Source organism: Pituophis catenifer, unplaced genomic scaffold (genome assembly GCF_029215685.1).
Source record: "Pituophis catenifer annectens isolate HBS135680 unplaced genomic scaffold, rPitCat1.0.hap2 SCAF_1, whole genome shotgun sequence".
Lineage (NCBI taxonomy): Eukaryota > Metazoa > Chordata > Lepidosauria > Squamata > Colubridae > Pituophis > Pituophis catenifer.
Genome location: NW_027256881.1, coordinates 279545314 through 279561821, shown reverse-complemented (window position 1 = coordinate 279561821; position 16508 = coordinate 279545314). Strand labels below are relative to the sequence as shown.

General features: G+C 43.3%; 1 protein-coding gene across 1 annotated transcript; it reads left to right on the top strand.

Moving 5' to 3' along the window:
* Nucleotides 1–5212: 5212 nt before the first annotated feature.
* On the top strand, nt 5213–7225 carry CCDC177 (coiled-coil domain containing 177). The gene has a single exon (XM_070931262.1). It carries the CDS (start codon nt 5213–5215, stop codon nt 7223–7225), a length of 2013 nt encoding a protein of 670 aa, XP_070787363.1.
* Nucleotides 7226–16508: the final 9283 nt, after the last annotated feature.

The window sequence follows — 16508 nt, the reverse complement described above, 5'->3', positions numbered from 1 at the left end:
GGTTCCATCCTGATAGGCCTCACACACTTCTCTGTTGATGCCACTCCAGTACCTTTCACACACAAGAATTGTTCCACCTAGAACTGATGCTATGCTTGTTTTCTCCATTAACTTTTGATTCAACTGCTTTGAACTTCCTTTGATTTGAAAGAAATGCCTTAAGGGAGTTTACAATATTTTCTTAGAAGCTGAAGGATAGGAGTTTGTGCTGATTTCTGGGGAAATATTGGTGAACTGAGGATGACTGTTAAATGCAAAGCCAATTTTGGTGGTGCAATGAAGAGACAGCAAGTAGATCAGGGGTGGGTTCTACTTACCTTTACTACTGGTTTGCATTGTGCCTGCGCGCATGCGCGGAAGCTTCTGCGCATGCACAGATCACCTATGATGACATTCGGGTCAGTGGGTGGAGCTTCCCGCCAGTTTTACTACTGGTTCTTGCGATAATTCCTCTCTGGACAAGGAGATGACTTGAGATCACCCACAGTGCTCCAGATATTTTCCAGTTAACTGTTTTTCACCTATTAGGAATCTTTACAACTCTGCATGAGTTTCCTGCAATTGTTAATGGGAAAAACATTAAATACAAGTTTAAAGACTTTTTAAAAATTATTTAGGAATAAACAACAAAGGGTGTTGTTTAATTTTAAGAGTGTATGCTTCTATTGATATACTAAGTTTAAAAGATGTTATAAAAGAGGAATAACATCTTTTATTTTTACCATTTTACCAGAAAAGACTGAGACTGATCTGAAAGTGGATTTAAAAGTGGCAGGCTTCAAGAATAATATGGAAAAAAATGTAGCTGAACATACATTATGAGGACCCAGATTGTTGGGGGCAGTATGCTGACTCTGTAAACAGCTTAGAGAGGGCTGTAAAAGCACTGTGAAGCAGTATATAAGTCTAAGTGCTATTGCTATTGCTATAAGCACTGACTGATATCTTAATATAATTAAAGGGAAGATACAAATAATAAACCAAGAGAGTGACTTGAATAATTTCCCTATATTGAATTTACAAAAGAAGCTTGTCAAAGCTTTATAGAATTTTGTAATTTAAAAAAATCAAGTTCTAGGAGATTATTTGAAGGGAATAAAGATCAGTTTTACTAGTGAAATTAATGAATATATAATCATATAAATAATATTATTTTAATAAAAGTCCTTTAATAGACTTTTGCTGATCAGGATGAAGTGACAAGGCTTTAAGGATTTGTTTATATATAAGAGATGGGATAGGAAAAGAAGAGATCATTTGTTGCATTTGAAGAAAAAGTGATATTAAAAGAGTTTATACTTGTGATAAAGAGGGAGTCATTCCTTTATGCATCTTTTTTTATTTACGTTATTTTTTCTTTCTATTTTCCCTCCTATGTTTTTCTCTTTTTTCCAATTTCTCTTTTTTATTATTTTACTTTTTATCTTTTTAATTGTAGCTGTTAATAAAATTAGTGTATAAAAAAAGGAGCTGAAGAACAGGTGGCTTCCCATTGGCTAAAAGACCTTAGATTTCCTTCTTCTCACGGAGATTTTCCCCTCCTTTTTGAAGGTAAGGCACTTAATGTTTTATCAGAGGTCCTTCATTCTTTAGAAACAATTGGGAAGGTGATGTGGCTTTACTGCTGTTCTGCCCCAATCAGTGGGGTTTTCCCCCCCCCTCCTTGTTACAAGAATTATTCCCCCCACCATTCCTTTGTTAGGCAGCTGGGTGGCCCCTCTGTGCTCCTCTTATTTCATTCCCCCAAGCCCCAAAGAGCAGCAAATGGGGATATTAATGTGGTAATGTGAACCCACTGCAGAAAAAGGGAAAGTCTAGTGGCTATATAGAAATGTACTCAGAGGGTGTATGGGATGCCCCAGAGGATTCTTTAAAAGCTATGTTTTATCTTAAACCCTCTGGATTAGGGACAGGCAATGTGTGGTCCTCTGATGCAGCTGCCTTTCACTTCCCAGCATCCCTCACCAGTGGATCTGCTGGCAGGAGCCTCCCAATTACACTTCACTGATTCCCCATACATGTTCCAGAAAATGGAGGATAAGGTTTGAGCTTCTAGTTTTGCAAGGTCAACTTCCTTTTCATGTTAGTGTTCTCTTTTGATTAAGTGTCAGATTCATGAACTAAAATGGCTAGGCATTTGCCAAGGAACAGATCCCAGTAGGGCCTCAAGGGCACTCCAGATTTCAAATGGATCATCTGCTCCTAGATCAACAGATTCCTCTTCATGGAGGGTCAAGAGTCAACTTAAACTTCTTGTGTGAGGTGAAGGTCATGCTATAAATATGCATGGAGCCTGGACCCAAAGTGGGCTGAATTGAGGGAGTTTAAAGGGATAAAAATGGTATTTGGTATCCCTTTAATCCCTCCAAACCAAAGCCAATTCTTTTGGATTTGGGCATTCTGGAAGGATTCTGGGAGCTCCAGCTGCCACCTAGTTTAGAGCACCAAGTAAGTAAAAGTATAGCTTTATTGAGAATGAGGCAATGAGCCAATATTTTATAATATAAGAGCCTGATAGTACAATGGACTAAAGCACTGTTATTAACATCTGCTGCTTGCAATTACTGCAAGTTCAAATCTCACCAGGCTCAGGGTTGACTCAGCCTTCCATCCTTTCTAAGGTAGGTAAAATGAGGACCCAGATTATGGGGGCAATAAGATGACTTTGTATAAATATACACAAGTATGAAGGCTATTGCTTAACACATTGTAAGCCGCCGTGAGTCTCCAGAGAAGGGCGGCATATAAATCAAATTAAAAAAAAAAAATAGCACCAGTGGTGATGAGATGAGCCCACCAAGCTACTGGGATTCCATAAAGGAGATGCCTACTGAAGGCATTTCCCCCAAATCTAAACAGCTCCTATAACCAGCAATCCTTATACCCCTTGTGTGTAACCAAAGGTTGCTCATGGCTGGCAGGAAAATGCAGGTTTTAACTTGGACCTGCCATAGGCAGATGGTTTCATGCCTCACCAGACTGCTGATGGGATGTCCAAATGTTATTGTTACTGTATTAGCATATTTGTTTCATAGATCCTCCTATAGGAATGAACTGTATGTATATATTTCATACATCATCTTCAGCGGGGGGTTCTTTCTTCCCATAGGTTTCTAGGGCTTGCTATGGTCTTTCTAGGATGTTATCCCTCTGTCCTTTTCTGAACAACTGAGTTGCATGCTGGGATAAAAAGCATTGACTATTTTCAGAAGATGGACACAAGCAGAACTGGAAAGTACCACTTAATATCAAAGAAGGGGTGTTCTGGTGTACTCTCTGCTTGTAGGCCACGGATTGGCTAGGTCTCCCCCACCCCAAGATTAAGTTTATACATCACACTAAGTTTCCTTCATTTTGACTTACCATGTTATGTGAACTCACTCACTGTCCCCTGTAAATCATAATTTACAACAGCATGCGGAAACCCCACTCAATTTTTGCTTATTCAGTAAACCATGGTTAATCAAACAATGCTTTGTGCCATATGCAGACACAATCAGAACTTAATCTCTTGATCTGTGCTTGAAACAAGAGGGAGCACAATGGCAAGTTTATGACTTGCAAAATCCCTTTACATCCCACTCATTTGGAGGGGCCTTAAGGCAACCTGTTTGTTCTCATCTGCAGAGAAACACCATTAATTTGTCCTAAGGGTTATTGAAGGGGGAAAAAAATGTGCCAGAAACTGATTTCCAATTTCTGCATTTTGAGGAAGGTATGCATCAGCAAAACCAGGGATAGGTGAACCTTGGAAAGAGGTATCATTTGCTGGTGATGTGATCCATCCCCTCCGCTGGACTAAAAATACCAACCCTCTCCATGCTTAGCGACTCCCTTCTTTATTCACACCCCTCCTTTCCCTCCTTCCTCCCGCACCTTCTCCTCCCTGGCCCCACGATGTTGCGGGAAGCAGTAGATCAGGGGGCTTGTTGCTGTTCGGTCCCCCCCCCTCGCTTTTTCTCCTCCCCTGCAAAACCAACCACTCATCTTCACATTGTCAGCAGGAGGAGCTGCGAGGTAAGCCGCGAGACGGAGGTGGGTCTTTTGGGCGGAGATGGGACGTCGTTGACTCCGCCAATTTCAGCCCAGGATGGGCTTTTTGCAATGCTTGGGACCGAGGAACCAAATCGCCAGCAAAGAGCGACCTTCGGTGGGGCTGCAGGAGGGATACTGCGCGGGGTTTGCCGGACGCCATGCAGAAGCCGCCGCCGCCGCCCCCACCCCCGCTGCTGTTACTACAGGATACCTGAACTGACTCTTCAAAATTGCAGCCTGCTCCCTGACGGATCTGCTGGCTTCCTCCAACTCTCGCCCCCCGCCCCCAGAGGACCAAGGCAATAGATACCCGCGACAGAAGAGGTTAGTGAACTACAACACCCTTCTCTCCCCCGCCCCCCGCTTTGCCCGCGTAGAACTCCTGTTTCAAGCATGCTTCCCGGGACCACAGAGGTGGGGAGGGGAGGGGAAAGGAAACCTCGGGGCTGTCAAATGAACGGGTTCCCCTTCACCAAATTGGGGCGTTTCTGGGGCACGGATTCCCCGCATCGCCGATGTCAGGGAGAGGCTGTTGCTCTCCCAGATCGGGGGGGGGGACGTTGAGCCGTAGCGAGGGGCTCTTGGATGGACCCAGAATTCGGGAAAGGTGGCACGAGAAACCCCCACGACGAAATCTCTCTTTGCCTTTCGGGAAGGTGTTGGGGGCTCCTGCTGCCGTTTCCGCCCAGCCACCCTGCGAGAACTTAAATCTGCAAGACAACAATATTAGGGGAGGGGGAGCGAGAGAGAGAGAGAGAGAAAAAAAAAGAAAGGTGGGGTTCTATCCCCGCCCCCAACTCGGTTGCCTTTGATGGGGAGGAGGGCTTAGAACTTCCGACGCAGCCAATCATGACGCCCAGGACAGTGAATGGCAAAGGGTGAGGAGGAGGGGGAGGGGGGGAAAGAGGCTGAAAATTTGCAACCTGCTAAGCCTCCGTTTGGCGCCCCTTAGGACTTACTAAGAGCTTCCACTTTTCGCCACCGCTGCAGCAACCATCCCGGCGGACCTGCTTTCCTTTGCGGCGACGCTTCTCTCGCCTTTTTCGGGCATGGAGAGACAGACCACAAGAGGGATTTTTATTTCTTTTTCTTTTTTTGCAGAAAAAGCCCACTTGATTCTTTTTGCCTCTCCTTTGTAATTGTCTACTCTTATTGCAGATTCTGGAGGGAGCCAGGCATGGTGGATCCGGTAGCGGATCCTGGCAAGGAAACATGTCCCGATCCCGGGGGTGCCGCGGGGGGAGAAGAGCCTGCGGCAGCCGCTACCTCCGCGACGACCGAGGCTGCGGTTCAGCCGCCCGCCCCCCCTCCGGCAGCGGCTCCTCCTCGAATCGGAGAGCCGGAGAAAACTCGCGAAGAGTCGCCGATGCTGCACCTGGATCTGTACAACTTCGACTGTCCGGAAGCCGAAGGCAGCCGCTACGTGCTCACCAGTCCCCGCTCCCTTGAAGCCTGCGCTCGAAGTGCCGTCAAGCCGGTGGAGCTGCTGCCCCGGCCGCTCAGCGAGCTGATCAAGGAGGCCCCCGGCAGGTCTATGCGCGTCGCCGCCGGCCTCTATGAGGCCTACGAGATGGATCGGCAGAGGAAGCTGCAGCAGTGCCGGGAGGAGAGGGAGAGGATAATCCGAGAGGAGAAGCGGAGGCTTTTCACGCCTGTCCTGACCGGAAGTCTGCCTTCCTCCCCGGCCTCCAGGACGGCCTTTAAAAGCACCCTGCCCGATGGGAGCGGCCCTCCGGCCGGTAAGCCGAAAACGGCTGGAGGCCCCCCACCACCTCCTCTGAGTGGTCCCAAGACCAAAAAGAGCCACTCCCTGGATTCCCTGCAAAAGAGGCGAGAGGGCTTCTCCACCAAAACCTCCTCTGACTCGGGCGCCTCTTCTTCCTACAGCGGAGACAGTGGCAGGGACAAATGGACCCAGAGGGTGCCTAGGACTAAGAGCGTGGCCACCATGACCTCCCTGGTAGGCCGCAGTTTCAGCCTGAGTGACTTGAGCCACTCCCCGCAAACCACCCAGAAAGTGGAGAGGATTGTCAGGGAAGTGAAACAGAAGAAAGGCTTCAAGGAGGTGTCCGACAGGGACCGAAAAATTGCTGCCCTGATGATAGCGAAGCACCAAGAGGAGAGCCTGTGGAAGGAGCAGCGGTACAGTGCCCACCTCCAGTGGGATGAGCAGAAGAAGGTGGTGGAGCAGAGGAAGGAGCTGGAGGAGCGGCAAAAGCAGCGTGCTTTGCTGCATGGCCGCCGGATGTGGGAAAACCGGCTGGAGAAGCGACGTGGCAGGCTGACCCATACCAGGGAGGAGGCTGTCCAGATGAAGCAAAGGCAGAACTTGATGGAGGATGAGAAGTGGCGGGAACACATGGAAAAGCAGGAGAGCCTGAAGAGAGGGAGGCTGCAGAAAGCTGCTCTGGAGGACAAGAAGAAGAAACGCCACCAAGAGCATAACCTGAAGGCTCAGGAAGAAAACAAGAAAGAAGTCCAGGTGAGAGAGGTACAGCTGCAGCAAGAAAAGCTCACCTTAGCAGCCCAGAAGAAGCTTGTGAAGGAACAGCTGATTCAGAAAGAGAAGAAGCTGCTCAATCAAGCTGACAAGCAGAGACACGAGACCAATCTCAAGGGACTGGCTAAGCAGGAGGCCGAAGAGCGGGCAGTGCTGAGGGCAGCCATGGAAGGGAGCCTGAGCAAAGCTCAAGAGAAGTATGAGCAGCTCATTGAGAAAAGGAACCAGGAATTGAGAGAGAGAGCCAAGCGGGAAGATCTGCAGATCCAGAGGGCCAAGCTGGCAGCCGGACGCAAAGACCGGGAGCAGAAGGAGCACTTAAGAGCCTTAGCCCAAGCATCTGAGAGGAAGCTCCAACATGCTACTCAGGTGGCCGAGGAAGTTGTCCAGCAGAAAGCTCGAAAGGTGGTGCAGAACCGGCTGGAAAAGGAGAAGATGCAGAAAGTAAACAAAAAGAAAGTTGACGAGTGTGAAGATATCCGCCGGAGGGAGATCCTGTTGTCTATTGAGAAAAAGCTGGAGCGGAGTGAACAGATTTGTAAGGAGAAAAAAAATGTCTTGGAAAGCGCAAAATCTGTGGCTCGGGCATCATTCCACGTGAGGGAAAAAGTCCGGGAAGAGATGAACATGCGTACCTTTGACAAGATGGCCTTTGAGGCAGAACTGCAGGCCACCCTAGTTAAAAAATGAATTGTCTTTTTTATTTGGGATTTGGTGGGGATTTCTGTTTTGCTGCCTATTATCAGAATTGGGAGATTTTTTTTTTTAAAAAAAAAACCAAAACTTTATTATTTTGTGGAGCACAAAAACTCGGGCATATACTTCATAGACCTTTTTCAAATGCTCTTGTTATACGTATTCAAAAAAATATTTCAACTATCTATACAAAGTATCCCTTCCTCTGTTGAATAAAATACTGTTTTCATGGAATAAAATCAAGATACATACATTTTATATAATAAGAATTCGTTCCCCCTCCTCAAGGGCCATTTCAATTCCCTCAAGTTCAAATGAAGTATTATCATATTGATATATCTGAGTCCTAATTTGAATGTCACTCTGCAAAGGAACTTTTGGTCTCTTATATGTGTGCATATTTGAAAAGAGTTTATCTGACCCATGTGGTGCACTTTATTTATCCTTGCTGTTGGAAACTCTAGGCCTTGTAACATTTTAATAACAAAACTGAAATTCTGATTCATGACATGAAAGCATGTGGAAAAACTTGTTCCAATAAAATTGCAAACGTGTAGAACGTGTCATTTATACAGTCCTTTTCATTGACTTTTATTTATGTATTAATCCATTTAATATGGCTATCCATCTCTCCAAAGAAATTCTGGGTAACAAGCAAAGGGAAAAAAAAACAAGGCTTTCCATTAAAACCAAATGAAAACAAAACAAGTGAAGGTCCAATTAAATTTCCATAATCACCAATCACATGGACCATTGCCAGAGCTCCCATAATTAACATTCTGGCTTCAATATCTGGGGGAAGACTCAGGTCATCATCATCTTCATTTCTCAAATTTCACAATGAAAAGAGTAAGCCTTATATATATTATTATTATTATCAGTAATTATATATGCAAATAATTATGCCAAACTTATTTGGTCAACTTGAAAACATCTTGCTGCATTCAAATGTGTTCTAAGTATAGTGTACTTGCATAATAAAAGGATATTTTTGGTTAAAAAATAAGTATAACACTGCAGAGAAAGGTCTATGAAAATCCTATAGATTAATAATATACATTCATCAGCTTAACACTGTATAATTGATGCACCTGTATGTCAAGGATGTCTCGGTTGGTGCTAATAACAAAATATGCTAACATGTTTTGGAATCAGTATGTTTTGTAATATCCCTGCTCAACAGGCAAGCACATTTTATTAATTGTGGAATATATTTAATGATGTCTAACCCCATGAGAATTCTGTGCAGAAATAAATCACATTTATTCTCCGCTTAGCTGTTAAAATCAGAACATCTCGCTATGCAAGTGGTATCTTATAAGTCTCTGGTTTAGAAGATGTTTGCTTTAAAAGCTCCAAGGCAGGGCCTATTTTTAAATAAGGCAATGATTTTAGGCAGCAGATGCTGGAAGTGAGGTGAAAAAGAACTAGCACTGAAGTAATGGAAAACAGGGCTGATTGGGTTATGTGGAAGCAAGATATGCTGCTCTCCTGCTGCCAGTGTGAAAGTAATCTTCAGCTGCCAGTCCCATTGACATAATACGATCTTGTCCTGGATTTAAAGATAAGCATCATGGTATGGTATTAAAAATGGCTATTATGAAATGGATAATGTTGCAAGCAAAATTACCTTTAAAATTTGTCAGATGTATCAAAAATGTCTACCCTTCTAAGCAAACAGAATTTTCTGGGTCATGAGCCTATACTTTGAGACTATATGCCAGATACCTTTTGTAAAAAGGAAGCCTTTTGAATGGTATTTTTGAAATATTTTTACTGTGTTGATTAAAGGGTATGATAATCATGTTATGGCATTTGATAGTATCCACACAAAATTTGGGGGTTTTGGAATGTGTAAACTTGCAAATTTGCTGAGTGTATTCAAAATAAGCATGATTACAAAAGGCAGATTTACTTGGAGTACCTTATATCCTGTGACAATATCCTGAACACCATCAAACAACAGCATTTGCTTATCCCAGGTAATTGGGAAAGACTGATTAGATGGATCAAAATGCCAAATCCAATCTATATATCTAGCTGACTGTTCAATGAACCGTAGTGGATAAAGTTGACTGGTTTTAAATTCCTAAACTTATCATAAGTGCAAATTCCTGGCTGGAAACTGCATTCTGATGCAGGTACATGTTATTAAGCAATCAAAAACAAATCATGTAAACTACATTGACTAACATAACTTTAATTCAATTTAAATGTTAAGCCAAATTTACATTTTAATGAAGAGTGGTCCTTCAATTAAAGACCAAGAGAAGCCTTTCATTGAAAAAAGGAAGTGTTTTTTAAAACATGACATTCTAGCTGGTCAGAATATTGTTAAATTCAAGGGGATGCATTCTTAACATATGTACAGTATAAATAAAATCTGGTGAGGCACTTGAAGTCAGATTATTGTAGAGTTTTCTATTTCAACCTCCTGTTGTCCAGATATGTTGACTTCATCTTCCAAAATACCTAGTTAGTGTGAGAAACACACAATAGTTGAGAATTATGAGAGCTGAAGTCTAATTTACCTGGAGGGCACCATGCTACAAAAAAAATCAGCATTATTTTATAGAGGAAATTCTATTACAGGTAGGCAAAATTTCATTGACAGGAGGGCTGCATCCATGGAAAGAGTTTGTTGGCTTCCCTCATGCTTTTTCATTTATCTACAACGAAAACTCGTGTGTGTTTGATATTTTGCTTTTGGGACAACCTGACACCCCCACCCGCACCCCGTATGGTCGTCCTTGAACCTGCGGTCTTTAGAAAGCCAGTCAAGACCTGGCTCTTTTCCCATTTTGTGGGAACTGGATGAATGAAGTCCCAGATAGTTGAGTAGCAGCATTTTTTAATCTGGTTGCCATGTTATAGTTTACTGTATTAGTTGTCTTTTAATGGATTAATCCCCCCCCCCCCAGCTTAAGTTGGGTTTATGGTGGCTTCATGTTGAAACTAAATGGATATTATATTTTTGTTTTGTTTTTTATTGGTTTCCTTTATTTCGTTGAGTTTAGGACCATATAGTGCCTATTTTAGTGTTATGAACCACGTTTTATCAACTGTCCCCCCCGAATGGCATTGATGCTGGCAGGAGACTTATAAACAGAACATCCAGATTATTTCCATTCTCTTTTTTTGCCATCTGCTTTGTGAAGCTATGCAGGGCAGTGAAAGCTTAATATTGAGGCTTTTCAGGACATTCTTTATTCCTTGTTGACTTTCCTCTTCTCCTACCTATCACAAAATGATAGTTCAATTTTTTTCGCCACTCACACACATGCACACGCACCCACATTAGTGTTTTTCTTGCAGTGAGAAAAGCATGCTATGCCACACAAGGCATATATCCATCCAACATTTGGCTTCTTTTCTGAAACTAACAATGATTACCGTGTTTCCCCGAAAATAAGACCCTGTCTTATATTGTTTTGAACCCTGAAATAAGCGCTTGGCCTTATTGCCATGCGCTCAAAAGCCAGATTGGGCTTATTGTCAGGGGATGTCTTATTTTGGGAGAAACAGGATAGTTTCTAATAAATAATGATGTACAGTTTCCCAGAGTCACTTCTTGTGATCAGCTGTTATAGAAATAAAATAAAATAAATAAATAAAAATAAATAATAATCTCAAAGGCTATATTTATTTATTTACTTATTTTTTAAAAAAGATACCTAGAACTGTCTGCTCTGTATCATTTATTCCAGTGATCCCCAACTTTTCTGGCTTGGTGGATGGGGGAGGGGTGGAGAGGGAATGGTTCTGTGTGAGTGGCAGGTGCACCCACAGATGATGATGATGATGATAATAATAATAATAATAATAATAATAATAATAATAATAATAATAATAATAATAATAATAATTTAATTTATATACCGCCCTCCTCCCAAAGGACTCGGGGCGGTTTGCACGAGTGGTGGGCATGAGCGCACACAGCTCACTCAAATAGAGCTGTACATGCATGTGCTGCTTGTGCAGGTGGAGCTACGCATATGTTCGCCCAGCGCTTACATGGCCAGGAGGTTGATTTATTCATTTAAACTGACACATCTTTTCACCCAAAAAACCTGAAAGGTAGCATTCGCTAATAGGAAAAGAAACTCCACCATCTCTGACTGATGATGTTTTATTTGTTTCATTTTGAATTTCTTGTATCTTTATAGAGCATTTTCCTTAGGTTTCATATACTTAGTGCCAGTGGTGAGATCTAAAATTTGTTACTACCGGTTCTGTGGGCATGGCTTGGTGGGGTGGGGGGTAATGTGACTGGGTGGGCGTGGCCATTTTTTTTTTTTTACTTTTAAAACCATTTTTTCTACAACCTCTTCGGTGAAGAGGTTGTAAAAAAATGCTTTCATAAAGCTCTGACGATCCCAGCTGAGTTGCCTGATCGGCAGAGGCTTTTTTTCTTTTAAATGCCTCTGACGATCCAAGCTGAGTTGCCTGATCGTTAGAGGCATTTAAAAGAAAAAAAAGCTTCTGTCGATCAGGCAACTCAGCTTGGATCGTCAGAGGCATTTAAAAGAAAAAAAGTTTTTTTCTTTTAAAAGCCTTTGATGATCCCAGCTGAGCCGCGTGATCATCAGAGGATTTTTTTTTTTTACTTTTAAAAGCATTTTTTCGGCCGAAGAGGTTGTAGAAAAAATGCTTTTAAAAGTAAAAAAAAGCCTCTGATGTTTGTGCGGCTCAGCTAGGCATTGGGGGGGGGGGGGGCAGGGATTTTTGCTACCAGTTCTCCGAACCACTCGCCGCCATCGCTACCGGATTGGGCAATCTGGTCCGAACCAGGAGCATTTCACCCCTGCTTTGTGCATATATTCATTACCACAGCAGCAGCAAATATCCTCATGGATGTCCTGCAATTGCAGAGAAAGGAAATATAACAGACTCAATACAGAGTCCTCAAGTTAGAATCACAATTGAGCCCAAAATTTATGTTGCTAAGTGAAACATTTGTTAAGTGAGTTTGTCCCATTTTACGACTTTTCTTGCCACGGTTGTTAAGTGAATCATTGCATTTGTTAAGTTAGTACAGTAACATGGTTGTTAGGTGAAGCTGGATTCCCCATGGACTTTGCTTGTCAGAAGGTCGCAAAAGGGGATCGCATGAGCCTCAGGACACAGCAACCGTCATAAATATGAACCAGGTGCCAACCATCGGAATTTTGATCATGTGACCAAGGGGACCAAGCGGTTGTAGGTGTGAAAAATGGTCATAAGTCACTTTTTTCAGTGCCGTTGTACCTTTGAACAATCACTAAATGAACTGTTGTAAATCGAGGAGTACCTGTATAGTACAGTAACTCTTTAAGTATTCATTGTCCTGTGTAGCTGCACAAAGCAGGTGGCGAAATGAGTATGAAAATAATCTGGATGCTCCATTTAGAACTCTTGGGGGGGGGCAGGCAACAAACATCATTTAGAATGTTTAATTTATTATTTTATATTCTGTCAGCATTAAAGCCATGTTGGGGGACAGTTAATACAAAATTGATACTTAATACTAAAGTAGGGGTTGGAGCTACAAGGTTTTTCAGACGTTGCTGATCTCTAATTCCCAGGATCCCTCATTAAAAGAAGCTTCCAAAGAACCACGAGTCCTATCCATCTCCTGTATCTTGCTGGTACTTACAACAACAGTTAACATTATGCAATTTTTTTTAGATTAGAGCAGGGATGTCAAACTCAAGATTCAGCCCGTGGGGTGCTTAGATCTGGCCTGCAGCGCAGCATGGAAACAGTGAAGGACCAGCCTGCAGTGCAGTGTTGGGTTGCCCCCAGTTCGGACTGGTTCTATAGAACCGGTAGTAAAACCAGTGGGAGGCTCCGCCCACTGACCCGGACATCTTCAGAAGCGATCTGCGCATGCACAGAAGAGTGCACACGCATGAGCGAAGCAAATGGGCACGATGCGAACCAGTAGTAAAGATAAGTAGAACCCACTACCGGTTTGCAACAGGATCGCGTGGGCATGTTTGCTTCGCTTGCATATGCGCCTTGCTTCTGCACATGAGCAGATCGCCGATGACAACATCCGGGGCGGTGGGCGGGGCCTCCCGCCGGTTTTAATACCGGTTCTTGCGAACCGGTCCAAACCGGGGCAACCCACCACTGGAACTCACCCCTGCCGCAGTGCCTCTGCCAGTGAAAACAGATCTCCGTTTTCACTGGCAGAGGGCTGCAGGAGGTTGTTGTGGCTGAAAATGGAGCCCGGGAGGGCCGCACACAGCCTCCCCAAGCTCCATTTTCACTGGCAGAGGACTGCAGGAGGCCATCACGGCTGAAAATAGAGCCCAGACGGGCCATGCACAGCCTCTCTGACTCCGTTTTTGCTGGCAGAAGGCTGCAGGAAGCTGTTGTAGCTGAAAATGGAGCCATGATGAGTGGCGGTGAGCTGGCCACGCCAACCCTGGCCATGCCCACTCGGCCCTCCCGAGGTCAAACATAACCTGCTGCAGCCCTCAATGAAATCAAGTTTGACATCCCTGGATTAGAGCAACAATTTAGTAGAAGTAACTAAAAAATGTCTCTCATTATACTTGGTAGATTTTGAATGCATTGAAGTACAATAGGCATTCTATCATGTTTTCTTTGGTGCAATAAGGGAGTTATTGTCCAAAGTCAGAGGCCCAAAGAACACAGTCAAAAGCTTAGCCATTCTCATTAAAATTATACTTGATCATATGCACACAAAATATGTTTTTGATAAACAGACCATGCTCACCAAAAAAAGAGAAAAAACCCTCTGGAAATTTCATTTCCCATCTAGGTAGCTTCTGTGCAGTGGTGGGATTCAAATAATTTAACAACCGGTTCTCTGCCCTAATGATTTCTTCCAACAACCAGTTCACCAAACTGCTCAGAAAGATAACAACCGGTTCTCCCGAAGTGGTGGAAACTGGCTGAATCCCACCACTGCTTCTGTGGCTGCCACATGTTATTAGAAAGATGAAGCACAGGTAAATTCTAAACAAACAAGTGAGCAGAAAGGCAAAAAGATGTGGAATAAAATGTGAAAATTATCTTTAGCTGGATGAAATATAGGTTATATATAACATGCTTCCAATAGAAGAGAATGTATGTAGCTCAGATCTGAACTGAAGAGTCCTTGGTAGTCTCTGATATTTGTTATCTTATGGGTGTGAAGTATTCTGAGCTTTGGATCTTTCATCACCCAACTGGGTAATGTAAGAAGTTCAGGTGAATGTGGTCTTCACTGCTATTCTTAAGGATGTACGATGTTGTTGCATGGGTCATCTGGTTTCTCCATATCCTCACAATTAAAACACCCTGTTTGGGATTTTTAAACAGGACACCAAAAGATATGATGGCAAAACCAGTAAATTTTTGAGGATAACAGGCAAGTTTTTTGGGTCAGTAGGAAAAACTCTTAAGACATATGACTACAGATAGAGAAAACATTGCTTCATTTGCAGGTTAGTTATACTATAAAGCAAATCTTCTCTGACAGATAATACAGATCCAACAGAAGAGAATATCTGGGCTGAACTCTGATATCCTTAGTGTTCTCTCAAGACTTTTATCTGTAGAGTCGTTGGTGCTCCCTGTGCTTGGTTGTTTGCTTCCAGACATTTCCTCACCCAGCTATGTAACATTATCAGTTCAAATAAGCATCATGATGAGCATTGCTGATATCATCTAGTCAGGTAATCAAATATCTGCAAGCAAACAACCAAGCTCAGGGAGCACCAACGACTCTACAGATAAAGTCTTGCACTATCACACTTTGAGAGAATAAAGTTCTGATAGCGAGCTTAGTAGTCTATTTATGCCCTATGTTTTCATAAATCAAGGTTTGTACTTACTTCCAGAAAAACATCTACTTCTACCTCATTGACTATGCTAAAGCCTTTGATTGTATGGATCACAACAAATTGTGGCAAGTTCTTAAAGAGATGGGAGTACCAGACTATCTTATTTGTCTCTTGAGAAACCTATATGCGGATCAAGAAGCAACAGTGAGAACTAGACACGGAACCACTGAGTGGTTCAAAATTGGGAAAGGAGTCCGGCAAGTCTGTATACTGTCACCCTGCCTATTTAACTTTTATGCAGAGCACATGAGAAAGGCGGGGCTAGATGAATCAAAAGTTGGAATTAAGATTACCAGGAGAAATATCAACCACCTCAGATATGCAGATGATACCACTCTAATGGCAGAAAGTAAAGAGGAACTAAAGAGCCTCTTGATACGGATGAAGAAGGAGAGTGTAAAAGGCTTGAAACTGAACATTAAGAAAACTAAGATCATGACATCCGGCACTCTCAATTCCTGGCAAATAGATGGGGAAGAAATGGAGGTAGTGACAGATTTTATTTTCCTGGGCTCCAAGATCACTGCAGATGGGGACTGCAGCCAAGAAATCAAAAGACGCTTGCTCCTGGGGTGGAAATATAGACAACATACTAAAAAGCAGAGACATCACTCTGCCAACAAAAGTGTGTATAGTCAAGGCTATGGTTTTCCCGGTTGCAATGTATGGCCGTGAAAGTTGGACCATAAGAAAGGCTGAGCACCAAAGAATTGAGGCCTCTGAACTATGGTGCTGGAGAAGACTCCTGCGAGTCCCTTGGATTGCAAGGCGATCAAACTGTCGAGTCCTAGAGATCAACCCTGACTGCTCTTTAGAAGGCCAGATCCTGAAGATGAAACTCAAATACTTTGGACATCTAAAGAGAAGGAAGGACTCACTGGAGAAGAGCCTAATGCTGGGAAAGATTGAGGGCAAAAGAAGAAATGAGAATGAGGTGGCTGGCTGGAGTCACTGAAGCAGTCGGCGTGAGCTTAAATGGACTCCAAAGGATGGTAGAGGACAGGAAGGCCTGGAGGAATGTTGTCCATGGGGTTGCGATGAGTCAGACATGACTTCGCAACTAACAACAACTTACTTCTTACAAAGCCTTGCTTATATCCAATAGCACAGGTGTGCAATGTCCTCAAATGGCAATAGGAAAAGAAATATATCTTGTTCAAACAGAAGTATACATGCTGCCATCACATTTACTGTCCATTCTGGAGAAGTTGAGTAGGGAAAGGGATGAACCAAGAGCAAATGCTTTTGTCCTGTTTGAATTTATTGCCCCTTGGGATCCTACAAAGGCTTCTGTGAGCAGCTGTTCTGCGCCACTTTCAAATAGTCTGGCATGGCAATAAAGAAAAACAGATGGTGCCATTGCCTGGGCCCGGAGCATCAGTTAGAATAGCCTTCCCCCATCCAGCGACTTCCAGATGCACGCGCTTGTAGCTGCCATC